This window comes from Agrilus planipennis, unplaced genomic scaffold, assembly GCF_000699045.2.
Source record: "Agrilus planipennis isolate EAB-ADULT unplaced genomic scaffold, Apla_2.0 scaffold76, whole genome shotgun sequence".
Lineage (NCBI taxonomy): Eukaryota > Metazoa > Arthropoda > Insecta > Coleoptera > Buprestidae > Agrilus > Agrilus planipennis.
Window position 1 is genome coordinate 482,081 of NW_020442430.1, and position 18,865 is coordinate 500,945.

General features: G+C 34.9%; 1 protein-coding gene across 5 annotated transcripts in view; it reads left to right on the top strand.

Annotated features, from left to right (window-relative positions):
- The window catches only part of LOC108733254 (serine/threonine-protein kinase minibrain), a 187,365-nt gene that overhangs the window by 152,743 nt on the left and 15,757 nt on the right, over positions 1–18,865 (top strand). For 4 of the 5 annotated variants that reach the window (XM_018464348.2, XM_018464344.2, XM_018464345.2 and 1 more), the window contains exon 2: positions 4,755–4,999. In XM_018464348.2, the coding sequence (XP_018319850.1) occupies positions 4,755–4,999 (245 nt within the window). Of the gene's footprint in view, positions 1–4,242; positions 4,582–4,754; positions 5,000–18,865 lie in introns of those variants that run through there. The other variant, XM_018464347.2, reaches the window with a different exon arrangement.

Sequence of the window (18,865 nt, forward strand, 5' to 3'; positions counted from 1 at the left end):
CTTTCGATACCCCCTACCCTCACCCCCATCTAACTCCCATCTTTTTATGGGGGTGAGACCGCCACGAACTTTTTATGGTACAGTGGTGGGGGAGACGTCCTCCTTCGATCCCACCCACCCCCACCCCCGAAGGCCATCATCTGGACCTTTACCGAATTTTCAATAAATTATCAATTTTCGAAAATTAGTGGTCATTCTGTGTTGTGTGATTCAGTACATAAATGTGCGTAATAGTGATAATCGTCTGTCTTGAAGGCATTACCTACAATTCTTCTGGGGAAGGACGGGCTTTTTGGCTTTGTGAAGAGGTTCCTTGTTATTGTGTTTCTTTTATGCCAACAACAATGATCCAGAAAAAGCATTCCCGCGTTCGTCTTGACACGTAACGGCGGTCGAGAATAAAAAGAAAAGAATAAACTCACGCATAATTTCGGCAATAAAATAAAAATGATAAATTCCGTCGAAAAGAAAAGGAACCGGCAACGTCATTTACAAGAGTAGTTTGTGCTCTCGCCATATAATGCAACAAAAGAGGCAGAAGCCCACCAAATACATTTTGAAAACCCTTAACACAAAATTATTCTTTGTATTTGGGGAACAAGAGTCGGAGTAGAGTTACTAATAAAAAGCCAAATGAATCCTTTGAAAAATCGCATAAAATTATTGTTCGATGTCAATTACGAACTCTAAATGTCCGTTTAACTTCAAGGGCTCTTTGAATGGATGATATATCAAGAACTAATAGAATAAAAAAGGCCTAGCATGACACTGGTGACAAAATGTCTGTTTCATTCGCCTTTCCATCACAAATATTGCTGACATAATCACTATCGAGGCTCCCCCCGTACCGCATGTTATCAAAAATAAGCAAAGTAAAGGCTCCTCACCCCTTTGGTGCTTACGTAATACTTAAATAATCCTTAAAGATGGGGTTAACGGCAAATTCCACGCAAAACTGTCTACATTAAAATGAGGTAGACAATGACATACTGATAGACGAAATAGAAATGCGATCGTGTAAAACATTCTATTTACCAATCGATCATTCCGTAGTGCACGGATAACTGATAACTTATACCTTGAGATCCCTAATGTGCAATATAAATGCCTATACTAAAATGTTTTTCTCTTTTCTAACAAAATCGACGCATATGAACTGTGTCCTTAAGTACCAGCGCTCATAAAAATTAAGTATGACTTAAGAAATCAAAAATTTTCAAAGAAGAATGTCTTTTTTGTTGTTTCTCGTTGGGTTCCTTTGAACATGCTAGATGTCACCAAAGATATTTTCAAAAACATGATAACAGTTTAAATTTTTTTAGTAGATTTCCCATGAAGTAGACGCTTGATAAAATAAATAGAAAAACCCTTTGCCCTGCAGGAATAGTAACAGTAAGATGAAAATTATGAAGTATAAGAATGAAGTAGATGTAGTCAATTATACAGTGGAATTCGTTGATTATGACTCCGCCTATATAGAGAACCACTTAATATGAAGTAATTGCAGTGTTAAGTTTGGTTTTCATATTAAATTCTCTATAGGAAAGTTTGTATGTAATGACTCCGTTTAAAATGACATATCGTTTATTATGACTGATTCTCAAGAAATCATATCCGGCTGTAGTGACCGAAATGATTAATAATAACATTTTCGGTCATTTTCCTGACCCTTCTTATGTATATTGATATTACAATTCATAGTTCTTTATCTTTTTCTGTTATTAAATACATACATTTGTAGTTTTTCTCTCAATTAAACTAAATAACTAACCAAAATAGAAACCTGTTTATTTTCTAAGACTTTACTTAGTATGACTTCCGCTTAGTATGACGTGTTTGCCTTTTCCTTCGATGTCATTATAAGCGGATTCTTCTGTGCCTTAAAAAACTTTAACAACATTTCAGTTGGGTTAGGCTTGTGACACGTTTTGTGTATATTAAAATGGTGTTTTAAGTACTAAAGTTCCTTCTTACAGCTCATAACGAGTAATAATGACGATGGTTTTGCTATATGCAGTTCTGAGGGACATCATGGGCAGGACAAAAACGGGGTCGAGGACGAAACAAACCCATTACGTATTATGATAAATCGGAACAAGTTGTAAATTATTCTCGGTCATGTACACATCAGCAACAGTTCGCTGAATTAATGCAAGAACGTCGGTCGGCGCTTGCGAACTTTGATTTACATCGTGCAAAGGGCGGACTGGTGGCGTTGCTCGAATGTGCCCCTGTCGTCGTCGATGTTGGAAAAGATGGTGACGACAGCGCGATTCTGGCAGTAGAAGTGGTGCGGCGGTTAATCGGTAGCACTCACGGGGTCACGGGACGCTATCAGCGAGTAACGAACGCGGCTTGTTGCAAATTATGTCGGTAACTTCTTCTTATAAACTTGCCGCTTCTGGTGACATTAAAAGGTGGTAGTCTCGCCGAAGCGTTTGGCTACAATAAAATGTTATGGAATTTTGCATATAACTTATTTATATCGTCGTTTACAACATACCTACCAATATTTAAAGTGTCTCAACGGTATAGATTTGGAGATAAGAAGAGTTATGGAGCCTCTAATATAGAAAAATTAAACAAAATAATTCGAAGTGGTCTGTATTCTGTCGAAACTGCCAGACGCAGATCGCGATTTCGATCTTTTTGGATCTCATCAGCGCGTCGCAGGCAGCCCAACAGAACACAGACCAACCTTTACCTGCTGTCTTAACAGCGCGTTTTTGAAAATACCACAAACGGCGTGAAAAAAATTATTTAAAAATATGGACCTTGTTGGAGCATACGTAATCCTCAAATGTAGCATCGTACTACAGATAGCGCTCACCACGCCGTTTGTGGTATTTTCGAAAAATTAAGTTAACTTTCATAATAATGACTAACCACTTCACAGAAATATTGGCTGTGTAGATTTTTGCTTAAACACCTTATTCATTTAGAAAATACTACAAATGGCGCAGTAAACGCCATCTGTAGCACGATGCTACATTTTAGGATTAGGATTAGGATTAGGAACCTTATTCATGTTTAATTGATCGTACGTACCTATAAACACTCTTGAATGTATGAATCTTGCCTTGGATTATGCACTGACAAAACTCCACCTGTTCATTGAATTTTAAAGCTCCTGTTGCATATGGTCCCTAATATTCACTCTTTCTGTTTGTGCTTACTGAAAGTGATAAGTGTCTTGACAAATTTTTACCTTAATAAAGACCATTAAATGAGAGCACTCTCATTGCGGCATGTGGAAACTTTTTAGCTTGAATGTAGAGAGGTAGTTGAGTAACATGAATCTTGACCCTAGAGTATGCACTGACAACTCCACCCCTTCATTGAATTCTAAAGTTCCTGTTACATGGTTCCGTATAACGGGTTCGGCCCGTCCTATGGCTCCTTTTCACGGCGGCAGCGGACACATGGAATGCAAATGCTCCGTGTAAAGGGGTCGCATTGTATCCAAAGCTGCTAAGGATGTGCGATTTCTAATAGGATCTCTCCTTTTAAGGGTGTTTGGGAGGTACAATCGGAGACAAGAGTACATAAAATTAGAAATTCGTGATTAATTAGGTTTTGCAGCATATCATGAGGTAAATAAATACTATCTATACTAAAAAAAAGTATACGGTTTGAGAGAAAATTTGGAATTTGACCAAAAACTTTGAATAAAATAAGAAATAACGAATAATATGGAAAATTTTTAACTGACTTTTGGCAGTGAATATGCCTTGATTTCAACTTCGAAACAAAAAAATATTTAGTTTCAATCTCTATTAATAATGAGCGTAAAACTTTTTAATATGTTTAAATAATAATTAAAACTTTAAAATTGCATTTATTTCAGACAATTATAAATATTATCATTATATTATCAAGTAAAAACGAGATTTTCAGCTAATTTTTCATTTTTTCCTCGATAACCATTTAGTGAATTTGAATAACCTTACGCTAAAGTGATTCTCCAGAGTTCAAGTTACTTATTATAAAAGTTTGAAATTTCTGGTAGCTTTTTTTCTGTTAATAAAAATAAATTTAATCTGTTCGGTTAACGAATCTCCATAAAATGACGTGTAAAATTACAATTTTTTAAAATTTCAATAACTTTTTAACGGTTTAGTGAATCGATTTGTAATTTTTACAGGAGTTTTAGAATTGAATGAGGAACGTTCTTCCAAATTTTTATTTGTCTCGTATCATTTTGACAAACCTCCCAAACATCCTTAAGTTTGGACAGTCCGTTACAGTCCATGATCTCAAATATACCTTACTCTCTCTTTCTATCTCTGATAAGCTAATCGAACTTCGGGTTCTTTCTGGGTCATGTTCAATTGTCGTTGTATTAATTTTTAGGGTTATATCTAAATGGATCATTTCCTTGCCCATCTGTTTATACGTCAGGACCCTTATTTTCAGGAACAGCGTGGAGATATCAAGTTACAATTAATATCAAATAATCAGATCTACAATCCCTTAAAACTGTGAAGGAATCAAACTTGTAGAATCATAAAAAATGGCAAGAATTAATGTCTTATAGCACAAATAAGGGGAAAGACTTGGAAACCGTAAAATTGTAATAATGTAATTATACGTCTTATGGACTAATTTTGGGGGGAAACTTCAAACACACGAAAACACCGGACAAATTTTTGATAAATTGACTATTCAATTCCTCCCTCGTTTTATTGTGTTTGATTATAACAGGAACATTACCAAATATTGTGTATTAATTGTATGTTCATTGTTTGTTGTAGTGCCCAATGCAGGAGGTGGGAGTGATACGATGTCGCGGCAGCGGGGTGGCCACGTGCCTTTGTACGGACGCTTGGTGGCGGAAGAACAGCTCGTCGCCGGCCACCCCCTGGCCGCTGCAGGGGCCGTCCCGACTGACATCCAGGCCATGCAAGCAAGGATACCCAACACCTTTCGGGACCCTGCGGCCGCGCCACTTCGGAAGCTTAGCGTCGACCTCATCAAGACTTACAAGCACATTAATGAGGTAAGTGGTCCACTTTTAATTGCGAACTCGCATTACAAAACTGGTCAATAGCTTTTAAGTAGGTAGTTGGATAAGTACATAGTAACTATCCCTTTAACAGATAAGTAAACTGGGCATTGAATTAATATGAGGCAAAATAAATATTTGTTCTGGTGGAAAATTAACTGGCTATCTCCTGTAAGGAACTATGTTTAAATAGATAATACTAACCGATAAATACACCACAAAGATCACCTTGGAGTCACTTAATGATATTGTGGGCTCTGGAAGGGTCGAGGGGTCTGGTAATAGACAGTTATGAACTATATGCGGAGGGGGGTTAATAGTTGAACAATGAGCAACGTTATTTTTGTTGTGAAATAAATGAAAATTTTTGTATTTTTGGTGTGCCTAATTTTTAGTTAAAGTAGGTAAGTTATGGACAGAAAAAGGAGAAGTAAATAAAACTTTCTTTCTAATCTAATCCGACCACCAAGGCGGCAAACTCAAATAAGGGTCACTATAACTTCAAGAATGTTAAAAAGGTCACGTTGTTCTAGAGGGTGGAGAGCTCAAAGTAGATAAAATGAATACAATCTACATGTTGTATGGTGTATGAACAGCCCCAAATAATACAAAATATAATAATTCGAATAAAATAATTCGAAATGGTCTGTATTCTGTCGAAACTGCCAGACGCGGATCGCCATTTCGATCTTTTTGCATCTCATCAGCGCGTCGCAAACAGCTCCGACAGAACACAGACCAACTTTTACCTGCTGTCTTAACAGTGCATTTTATAGAAAATACTACAAATGGCGCAGTAAACGCCATCTGTAGCACGATGCTACATTTTAGGGTTACGTATGCTCCAACAAGGTCCACTTGTGTGAATATCTACTTGCTGAAAACGAATCCCGGCGTAGCCAACCTCAACGTGATAGGCACGTTAGCTTAATTGAATAAATAACTAAGCTGTAGTATTTTCTAATACAAAATATAGTTAGTTAACCTATGATATTCACTTAAATCAGAGTTTTTAAACCTCTCAGGGGTGCCTGGGTGCTGAGAACCGCCATTTAAAGAAGTTATTTTTATCCTTAGTCCGATCACTACAAAAATGTTAAGAAACCCTTAATTAAAGGTTGATATCATACAATTTACAGAAAGAGTATTTATTTAGTGGATTGGGGGTGATCACAAGAGTCCTGATTTTTATACGTATATTAGATTGTCACATTACTTATTTAACAGTGCCAGTCTCTTATTGCTATTAAATTTCTTAATTAAATTAAGAGTTAACATGCACACATTTAAGCGTTAACCTTTTGAGGTAAATAGCCAATATTAGGCATTTCTCCGAAAAGTGCCTTAATGCGCTGATATCCACTTACCGTGCAATTCTCCACAATATTATCTACAGCGTCAGTAACTTCCTGGTTGTTCTCCAAATTTTTGTTCTCCAAATTATGTTTTCATTTGTATAAATACACCAGGTAGATGATATAGAAGTATTAGCATCTGGTAAAAAGGAGTTAGAGATAGAGGCACAGCTAGATAGATTAGATTACTGTTCACAAATAGTTAAGGATTAAGAAGATTAAGGATAGGAAAGAGTGAAGGTGCGTGTCTAACCAGTCCTAGGACTGACTCATGATGATGATGATGATGAGACACCAAGCATTAAATCGGTTGAGGTAACAATTCGAACTCGTTCTGGCGCATTTCTAGTTTTATCTTTTCTTTATCACTGAAACGCTGTAGTACGTGCATCATTGATAGTTTTACCCTTGTGGCGTGTAATTAATAAAGACAATTTTTTCTGTGTCCCAGGAAATTTAGTTGTCATAATAACCTTTTCGCTGATGAAATTGTTTTGACTTCTTTGGTGTTATTTTTTCACCTGACCCTGTTCACTGTTTTAAGTGCTGTTCTTCAAGTATTTCAAGTGGAAGTAATAATTGCACGCTTTTCCAATTTATTAATTTTTAAAAAATGCCAGAGGCCTTTTCCTTTATAGTTTGTCAAACCTTTACTAGTTTACAGACCTAAAATACAGTCTTTTAGAATTTTAGTGCAAAAGACTTGTCAAATGGAGATCTATTGATCTAACCTAATCACTACATTCTCTAGATCTTTAGAAATCCCAGATAGAAGAAGATAGCGACATGGCTTAAAGGTTTCGACCATTGCTTAGTATTCGGGAGGGCACCAATTCAATTTCGGGTCAGTCGGCCTTGTAGGTAGTCGTCAAAATTAGATACTACATATATATGTGTCATTTTATGGAACTAGTAAAAGTTTAATTAATGCAAACAAATAATGTTCAAATATTCGCATTTTAAAATGGATCCTTGAAAACATCATTATTAGCATTCTCTCCAACTCTCCCTACTTATCACGTATTTGTAGTATAGTCCTTGCGAGGAACGTTTTTCTTACCTACTTCAATCACCCTCACTAGACAAACGTCCTCATTAACTTACACCCTATCATTAGTCGAAGGGGAGAAAAAAACGAGTAAGGACTTTTCCACGCGCGAATGCTCCAAGCAAATTTCTAGATTATCCTAACGTTACAATTATTGTTATAATAATTTTGCAACGTTTCTGAGAGTTTTTGCTAGACTTAAAAATAAGTTTGTGCAAGCTTTCACTTAAACTTGAAAATATAACTTCTATATTGTTTAAACGATTTAAATTTCGGAAAAATTAGCGAACGTCAGAGAATAAGAACTAAGTACTTGAATTTGAATAATGTTCTGTTTGACAGTAAACTAAATTTAATAATAATAAAATAAGTCTACAAAAAGTAATAATAAATAGATAAGAACGAGGTCTATAATCTGTAAAATTTCAAAGCGAAAATTTAATTAACTTAAATCTAAAAATATCAAATCGCCACAACAATCAGTTTTTATTACTCCTAGTCCCTTTCAATTTTTCGACCAGGAACAAAAAATGAAAACGACTTTTGCGCTGGTGCTAAATCTAAACGCCGAAAAAGATTGTGTGGCCACAAAATCAACATAGTATTTTCAAAAGAGGCTGTCTTAAGAATTGCATTTGCAATGATAGTGACAGTTATGATTTTTCAAATGTACGAATTATCTTGACAATTTATACTCATTTTATTAACGAGAAACAAGTAGATAGAACTGTCTATATCTAAAGGTAAAAAGTTACATAGATATGACAGGGATGAGTCCAGGGGGTACGGCGGATAATCGCACCCACTGTACCTCACCCTGGAAATATTAATTAATACGAATATTCAAGAATCAATTACTTTAGGAATGTGGCGGTCTCCACTGTAATGACAATTCATTTACCTACTGAAAATCAAAATTTAAAGCACCTATAATATTATATATTTCTGACTTCGTATTAGGTAGTAAAACAATTGCGTAAAATAATTACAACTTATTGTCGTTAATCAATAAAACCTCTTACTAGGGCTCGAAATTGTATTCGAATTATTCGAATATTCAAATATTTGATTATTCAAATTCAATTTTTTTTTATCAAGTGGTTATTTTGAAATAAAAACTATATCAATATTTCAGATATTCAAATATCTAATCGAATATTTGGGTATTCAAAAATTTGATTTATTGAATGTACGTTTGTTCCAATAAGTACCTATTATTAGGGAGGTTCGCTGAAAGAGTGATTGAGGAGTCCAAAAAGGTGAAATTCTGACTGACGTATTTTATATACGACCATACGATCCTTTAATCGAATATTTATGAATATTCCCATCAAAATATAAACAAATATTTGAATTGAATTGAATATTTTATGGTCATTTTCCTACTGTGTATTTCCCTGTGTTATTGTTTTCCAACGTTCTAACCTTATAGTCGATTTCTGTTCTGCACATAGTTAAATTTTTGTCAGATTTCATTGCCTTCACCACCATCTTCATTGTTAAGTCACCTCTTCCTGTTTCCTGTTTCTAATAAGATTGAGTATGTTGATGTGTTAGGTCTGTTCAACTTCCTAACCCATCTTCTCCAGTTCCTCAATTTTTTTCCGTTACCAGATTCAGCTTCATACGATACGACACTTTGTATTTTAACACCAAAACAAACTGTTGTGATATCAGATAAGTAGTCTGCATATACATATTAATAGTAATACTATAGATCGCAATATAATTAATTGTCTGTTATGGAGTAGTTAGTTCCGTTTGCTAGAAAGTCAGAGATCGTTTCCGTGTGCTTTTCCTTGGTATCTGTTATGTACCATAATTTACCGCCTACATATGTACATAATAATGGACAGTAAAATTTACCGTATGTATCTTTATGGATTTAGAAAAGTTCAGTGTCACACAGTTGTTTCGATAGCAGACAGAGTGGAAATGCGGCAAAACTATGCAGTTGCAATAGTTCATATCAGCGGCACAATAAAACAAAACTGTCGCGTCTATTCGTCTATTCGCGATAGTAAACAAAATTCTATTAACTGACAAATCGGAGGCGATAAATCCCGATGAGGAAATTCAATTTTCTTCGTCCGGTAACGAATGGACAGAAAGATTAGAGAACTGCTTCGTCACAGAACCATTATAAGCAAAGATGTCTGAACAAATGATCTGTTTATCTCAAATTATGAATTCCACCGATTCTGAGTTCGTAAGACAGCTTTTGAATTGTTAAAACGGTTGTACATATAAAATATGAAAAATAAATATAGGATGTATGCAGAATCTTTGCCTGTTTCACCCGATTGATATGAAAAATAACCATAAAAAATTATCATTGTATTACATCTGACACAGCCAGCCTAATTTAGTCAGGCTGTACGATCTACACACCTGCAAAAAAAAAATGACAAATTGAACCACAAAAAAGCATCTGGTCGTATTAATAAAAGAAGCAGGGTTGTAATCTGTTTGCCTTAGATGACATACTCCTTGGGACAAGTCCGTAAATCAGAGAATTGCTGGAGAAATACAAACCAAAAGGAATTCCATTCTTACTTTAATTAATTACTTACTCGATTACGTGAAGTAGTGATAATTAAAAAAGCACTTCTTCGAGAAAGCTCTCAACTTAAGCGAAATCAGATGAACTATATATAGTTGTTTAGGAAGAATACAAGTACGTGGGCTATAATCATGAGAAACCCTGACCAATAACATGTGGTCCTTCGAGCCGAACATATATAAAATGTTGAAAAGCGTACAAAGTAAAGAAGTGTTCTACGACATAAAAGATTACTTAATTAATAAACGCATAGTAAACAGGCACAAATTAATTAAGTAAATTGTAAATGCTATGTGGAACAGAAGTACGTAATTTTTTTTTCAATTTACAGTCTAACCGTTTAATGATATTCAATTTCATTGTCAGTGCTGTTTTACTTGCAATTATACTACATTGTATTCCATGTGATGCAGTACGCAGAAGTGTATGTAGCGTGTTTAATTCCATTAGTGTTCCATTTGAACCAATAGTTTGTATGTTACCTACAGTAAAAAAGATGGCGATTCTGCAGACGATTGCTATTATTTTTTATTTGGTTTTGCATCACAACCTATATACATACACACATATAGGTAGGTACACAAAACGGACCCACTTTCACCGCCTGCTGAGAGAAATATTATCCTTTGTTTTCGCCGCTGCTGTGGTGATTATATGCTCACATTTTGTATTGTGTGATAATACCTACGCATTCATTCGATCGCGTTTTCAGTCTGACGCGTTTCATCACACTGCGTTCTTGTCTCTTTTGGGGCACACGTCGAAGTTTCACCACAAAAGTATTCGCCATAAAACACAATACAGGGTGATTTTTTCGAAGAGATTATTAGTGTAACTAAAAATGTGTAAAAATGAAAATCGACATAAGACTAAGGATAAAAAAATATTAAGAACGATTAAGTTCCTTTTGATTAATAATTAATTTATCGCAAAAACATCACCAAGACGATAAACTGCATGTAAAATTATAATTGACAAACAATCACGAATGTTGAGAAAATAGTAGTTAGTAACTAATTGTAAAAGGTTCAATAGAACCTCAAAAGGGAAATATTGAAAATTTCGGGATGATGGGTTTTATCTCAGCGATTATGTCGGTGTTATAGTACAATACAAGGGATTTAAGAATTGACATTTCGACTTACAAATTGGAAGAATTTCTTGATATGATTTTTATTGAGTCGGTAAAGTAAGAAAGCAAATTTTGATTTGTAGGATTTTGTGAAGTTTTGTGTCACAAAAATTGCGTGCGGCATTCTTATTTAATAAAGTTTATGAATTCCGCGGTAAAGGAACGTCACTCGATTTAACGACAAACTCCTTAAAACGTCGAAATTGCTTGACTTTGGTTGGTTTACATTGTTTTCTATACAATATTACACTCTATATAGCGTCACGCTCACTCTATTTAACGACAACAATGCGGCATTATAAATCATTAAGCAGTACTTTCTAAGTTGCCGAAATAGATAAGAACTGCAGCTGTGTACGTTGTTGAAGAAGACGATCCTGTCCCTCCACCAAGCATCAAACAAGCACTTGATGCAGCGAAACTATTAAAAAAATACTTTTTATATAATCAAATTGATCCAGCAGTATCTCAAGATATGAGTAAGATACGTAACAAAATACAATTAAAATATTGGAGCAGCAAAAAACATCAGACGAAGATAACAGGCTATACGCAATGTATGAATAATAATGTTCGTGTGCAAAATGTGTACTATATTGGTAAATGCATGTTATTATAGAATAGTAAAATAATATCTTTTATTTCTCTCCATTTAACGACCACTCTTTATAACGCCGAAAAATGTTCAGTCCCTTAAGTGTCGTTCTATAGAGTTTACACTGTAGTTTTATGTTTTTATTACTACCTTTAACAATCACTAGCAATTGTAACATTATTTTTATTCATGTTTAAAGTTGAATAACTTCAATAAGCACATTGTACATAAAGACCTGTAAAATGATCTGTATCTGCAGACTAAAGCAGCAGGGTGTAATAGAAATAAGTACCGAGCTTACAGGAGGTAATAACATAAAAATTGAGTAAAAGTTTGTATGTCCAAAAATTGACCGTTTTCGGGAAGTAATCATCGATAATGTTTACATTTCCTATCCAAGTAACTGCGGAGTTTTTATCGCACTATGCTATTGCTGTCACGTACAGGACCGGCTTCGGATTGTAAATTATTGTAGTTTTCTTAAAATATTTTTCGCCCTTAAAGCGCTGCTGAACTCACCGTGCGATTGTTTATTGCATCTAGTTTATACCCTCCAAAGCTCTGCGCTTATTTCTGTTACATCCTGTATAACCAAAGGTTGATGGTCAGTTTGTTTTTGTGTCCATTCGAGTACAAAAACTGCAAGGAATTTTTAGAAAATCGGTCGGAAATATATCTGAAGTCGCTATAGCTGAATAGAAGGTATGGAATGGGTTCGAAATTCAAGGATTAACGTCGCTATAACCGGAAAGACATTACAACCGAGGTCGCTCGCTACAAATGAAATTCACTGTATATTGGCAGCATTACATGGACTGCCGTTTGCAAAAGTGCAATTTTTAGCGAACGACCAGAAGAAAGAACATGCCAATACCAATCTAAAACGGTTATCACGCAAACTCAATGTGTTGCCGTCGTTTTCTTTGTCGTCTCCGTAGATTTTCCACCGTTACTTTACTTGCCATTAGAAGTTCGTGCTTCGCATTGGCAAACATCTAATAAGTTGGCAACTGTAGACAGGGTCCCGATCTATTACTAATATCGGTAATATTTCACTTCGAGTTACTGTATATATACATACCTGTAGTTTGGCTGGCTGGTTGCTAGCTGCCAGCCATCCATCGTGTGTCTGCCCCCAGTTCTGCCGTTGTCTTTTCCCGGAAAATTAACTGCAGCAGATATTATCAATGTTTCTGAACGAAAATGCGCCACCAAAGTATTTTATGTGACGCCTTGTTTTTTAGTTGATGTATTACTAGTTTTATTGTGTGTGTTGTTTGTCGCAGCCAGCCAATTCGAATAAATCGTCATTTTCAATTGCGCCTAGACTGTTGTGAAAGTGGCTGCTTAAACATTCAGTTAGATTGTTACATATCTGGCAATGTGTAGAGTAGTTAACGTTTAATTATGTTATATAGCATAATATCAACTCATGCTGAATTAGGATCAAAACATAGAGATATTCTATTACATGTAACATGCCTAACAAGTCAAAAATATTGTTGATTTTTATTGAAAACTTTCTGTTATTGTTAAACAACTACATCTTGGATATCGGAAGTAGATGAGTTAGTTAGTTATATCCCTTAATCAGACACCAGACGTTTAAATAGGAGGTAGTTTCATTACGTATTTGGTATGTTGGCCAATTTATAGTTTGTGAGAGTTTTTGGAAGACTATAAACACTAAATAACAAGACAACAACACAGCAATATATTTACAAACTTAACAAGGAAAGATGATCGGAGATAAGACTAATAAAATGTAGTAAGCAGTACCAGAACATAGGAACACGAGATATGAACTGATTAAGTTATCAAAAAGAAGTCTTCAGAAAAAATATGAATGAGGAGCTATTACTTAGTGGATGAAAGTAAGGTACCAATAGGGTAGTAATAAGATTGGAAAGTTCTGAAGATAAGAAATACTAAGAATTAAAATGTAGTCCCAAATCACCGTAGAAAACCCATCGTAAAATTGTAATTAGGAAAAGATGCTAACTACGGATAGCATGCGGTTAGTAGGCGAAGCTGAAATGTTGATAGAGATTGCAAGTAATTAAAGTTGACAGAATTGACTAGAAAAGAATTTGAATAGGAATATTTACATAGACGTAGACACAAAGAATTATATCCAAAAGAATGAAATATTTACGAAAGGGTGATATATAATATTTAGACAGATATCATCATCATTATCATAAGGTCGTCAGTCCTAAGACTTTTCTATCCTGGACTAGACTTCGCATTTCTCTAAAACTCTCTCTGTATAAAATACCAAAACACCTTCGGGCAAGTGCTTTATCAGTTGAACTTTCGTAATTTCAGCGTTCTTCTTCCAAATTGGGAGAACCATTTTGAAGAAGAAGGATAAGTGATGATTAACTATGACATCATTCACGTTTTAAGGTGAACTCACACAATAATCATGTATTAATTATAAACACTATCCCCTCTACTATCTTAGAATAATGCGTAACTAAACTGGGCTTGGTCTTGCGCTTTCTGGAAGCAAGATCCATTTTATCAATGTTTCTTAAGGCCCATGTAGGTATATTGCATTGTCGTTTACTAATTAAAAACAAATAACATTTAAATAATTCAGTTTTACTTTAACGAAGATCCGCATGTAATGACTGACACTGTGAGTAAAGAACTGAGAGAAGTAAGACGTGGAGGGACGAAGTGTATGAAAGACCAATTACATTTAGTATGTGTGTGGAATGTTCTAGCCGAAATTGCGAATTCAACAGGGTTATAAAATGTTTACTGGCAGATTTATTGCAATGCCACGCTGGAGTTAAAGTGTTAAATAAATACATTGCGGTCCGTTTATTGGAAAGAAAAATGAAAACAAAAGAATTTGCACTGGTATTATATTTCCCTTTCATATTTTGGAATGATGAGAAGTAATAAATTCAAAATCGCGATCTGCGTCCGGTAATTTCTTTACTACCCAAGATTTAAAGTTCATTAGTTTGATCTTTCTAATCGCACCTAAATTAAAATAGAAAAAATTATCATCGAATTGGTAAATTTTATGATCCTGGATCAACAGGAAGTGCCTTATAGGTTTTGATTCTCTTGCGAAGGTTAAATGGCCTTGTCATTGACTGCGTTGAACTAGAAATTTTTAAGAGCTCGAAGGGATTGCAGAGTTGAGTATCTGATATTAATTTCAACTTGATACCTCTACGCATTTCCGAGAAAAGGGTCTTGACAGACAGACGATCACCGGGGTGATCCTATAAAGGTTCCTTTATTCCTTTTGAGGTACAGAACCCTAAAAATGTCGATTTTTCACAAAATACTGAGACTGCACATGTTTGGGAACGTAGAAAAACATGAATATTCANAAGATCAAAGATTTTTTAATAATAGAGCTTTTTTGAAAAGTGGGGCAACTATCCGGCTTTTACCCTATTAAAGTTGCTTTAAACAGTTTAACTCATAAATCCACCGGAAGTAATAATTTTTCATTTAATCTTGCGTATTTTGAACTTGGTTTTAATTTTTTATAATCTACATCCGCTATTAACTGTAATTATTTGAATAGTTGCATTTTCGAGATAAATTAATATGTATGTATAAATAAACTTTGTACAATATTTTTCCTGTTCTGATTTAAGGTCAACAGGACTTGCGTCGGCAGTCGTGGAAGGCGGTAAATGGCACTTCTAATAAACAATTTAACTGCAACGCGGAGATTTTCTAACTATGTATTAGAAAAAGTAAAAAAGTTATACGCCAACTTTTTTCTGCACCAATACAAGAAATAGTCTCCTTTATCTTACATTCGTTCTTACCATACGCTACTTTTATATAATAATTACATTATGAACGGTTCAAGATAAATTATTCTTTTGTTTAATGTATTATACAGTTGCTCTCTGGATAAATAATGCGTTTTCTTTTTATTGTTTAAATCTTAATATTTTATCGTTTATCTTTACAGTTTTTAGCCGGAAAATGGTGTACCTGGCCATGGACTTAAATACTACAAAATATACATACACAGTGTAAACTCTTTATAACGTCACTCGATTTAACGACAAACTCCTTAAAACGTCGAAATCGCTTAACTTTGGTTGATTTACATTGTTTTCTATACAATATTGCACTCTATATAGCATCACGCTTACTCTATTTAACGACAACAATACGGCATTATAAATCATTGAGCAGTACTTTCTAAGTTGCCGAAATAGATAAAAACAGCAGCTGTGTACGTTGTTGAAGAAGACGATCCTGTCCCTCCACCAAGCACCATCAAACAAGCACTTGATGCAGCGAAACTATTAAAAAAATACTTTTTTTATAATTAAATTGATCCAGCAGTATCTCAAGATATGAGTAAGATACGTAACAAAATACAATTAAAATATTGGAGCAGCAAAAAACATCAGACGAAGATAACATTCTATACGCAATGTATGAATAATAATATTCGTGTGCAAAATGTGTACTATACTGGTAAATGTAAATTATTATAGAATAGTAAAATGATATCATTTATTTCTCTCCATTTAACAACCACTCTTTATAACGCCGAAAAATGTTCAGTCCCTTAAGTGTCGTTCTATAGAGTTTACACTGTAGTTTTATGTTTTTATTACTACCTTTAACAATCACTATCAATTGTAACATTATTTTTATTCATGTTTAAAGCTAAATAACTTCAATATGCACATTGCACATAAAGACCGGTAAAATGATCTGTTTCTGTAGGGTAATGGAGCAGGGTATAACAGAAAGTGCCGAGCTTACAGGAGGTGATAACATAAAAATTGAGTAAAAGTTTGTATGTCCGAAAATTGACCGTTTTCGAGAAGTAATCATCGATAATGTTTACATTTCCTATCCAAGTAACTACGGAGTTTTTACCGCACTATGCTATTGCTGTCACGCACAGGACCGGCTTCGGATTGTAAATTATTGTGTTTTTCCTTAAATATTTTTTACCCTTCAAACGCTACTGAACTCACCATGCGATTGTTTATTGCATCTAGTTTATACCCTCCAAAACTCTGCGCTTATTTCTGTTACACCCTGTATAACCAAAGGTTGATGATCAGTTTGTTTTTGTGTCCATTCGAGTACAAAAACTGCAAGGAATTTTTAGAAAATCGGTCGGAAATGTATCTGAAGTCGCTATAGCTGAATAGAAGGTATGGAATGCGTTCGAAATTCAAGGATTAACGTCGCTATAACCGGAAAGACATTACAACCGAGGTCGCTCGCTATAAATGAAATTCACTGTATATTGGCAGCATTACATGGACTGCCGTTTGCAAAAGTGCAATTTTTAGCCAACGACCAGAAGAAAGAACATGCCAATACCTTCCTATCCAAGTAACTGCGGAGTTTTTATCGCACTATGCTATTGCTGTCACGTACAGGACCGGCTTCGGATTGTAAATTATTGTAGTTTTCTTAAAATATTTTTCGCCCTTAAAGCGCTGCTGAACTCACCGTGCGATTGTTTATTGCATCTAGTTTATACCCTCCAAAGCTCTGCGCTTATTTCTGTTACATCCTGTATAACCAAAGGTTGATGGTCAGTTTGTTTTTGTGTCCATTCGAGTACAAAAACTGCAAGGAATTTTTAGAAAATCGGTCGGAAATATATCTGAAGTCGCTATAGCTGAATAGAAGGTATGGAATGCGTTCGAAATTCAAGGATTAACGTCGCTATAACCGGAAAGACATTACAACCGAGGTCGCTCGCTATAAATGAAATTCACTGTATATTGGCAGCATTACATGGACTGCCGTTTGCAAAAGTGCAATTTTTAGCGAACGACCAGAAGAAAGAACATGCCAATACCAATCTAAAACGGTTATCACGCAAACTCAATGTGTTGCCGTCGTTTTCTTTGTCGTCTCCGTAGATTTTCCACCGTTACTTTACTTGCCATTAGAAGTTCGTGCTTCGCATTGGCAAACATCTAATAAGTTGGCAACTGTAGACAGGGTCCCGATCTATTACTAATATCGGTAATATTTCACTTCGAGTTACTGTATATATACATACCTGTAGTTTGGCTGGCTGGTTGCTAGCTGCCAGCCATCCATCGTGTGTCTGCCCCCAGTTCTGCCGTTGTCTTTTCCCGGAAAATTAACTGCAGCAGATATTATCAATGTTTCTGAACGAAAATGCGCCACCAAAGTATTTTATGTGACGCCTTGTTTTTTAGTTGATGTATTACTAGTTTTATTGTGTGTGTTGTTTGTCGCAGCCAGCCAATTCGAATAAATCGTCATTTTCAATTGCGCCTAGACTGTTGTGAAAGTGGCTGCTTAAACATTCAGTTAGATTGTTACATATCTGGCAATGTGTAGAGTAGTTAACGTTTAATTATGTTATATAGCATAATATCAACTCATGCTGAATTAGGATCAAAACATAGAGATATTCTATTAGATGTAACATGCCTAACAAGTAAAAAATATTGTTGATTTTTATTAAAAACTTTCTGTTATTGTTAAACAACTACATCTTGGATATCGGAAGTAGATGAGTTAGTTAATTATATCCCTTAATCAGACACCAGACGTTTAAATAGGAGGTAGTTTCATTACGTATTTGGTATGTTGGCCAATTTATAGTTTGTGAGAGTTTTTGGAAGACTATAAACACTAAATAACAAGACAACAACACAGCAATATATTTACAAACTTAACAAGGAAAGATGATCGGAGATAAGACTAATAAAATGTAGTAAGCAGTACCAGAACATAGGAACACGAGATATGAACTGATTAAGTTATCAAAAAGAAGTCTTCAGAAAAAATATGAATGAGGAGCTATTACTTAGTGGATGAAAGTAAGGTACCAATAGGGTAGTAATAAGATTGGAAAGTTCTGAAGATAAGAAATACTAAGAATTAAAATGTAGTCCCAAATCACCGTAGAAAACCCATCGTAAAATTGTAATTAGGAAAAGATGCTAACTACGGATAGCATGCGGTTAGTACGCGAAGCGCGAAATGTTGATGGGGATTGCAAGTAATTAAAGTTGACAGAATTGACTAGAAAAGAATTTGAATAGGAATATTTACATAGACGTAGACACAAAGAATTATATCCAAAAGAATGAAATATTTGCGAAAGGGTGTAATATAATATTTAGACAGATATCATCTTTATTATCATAAGGTCGTCAG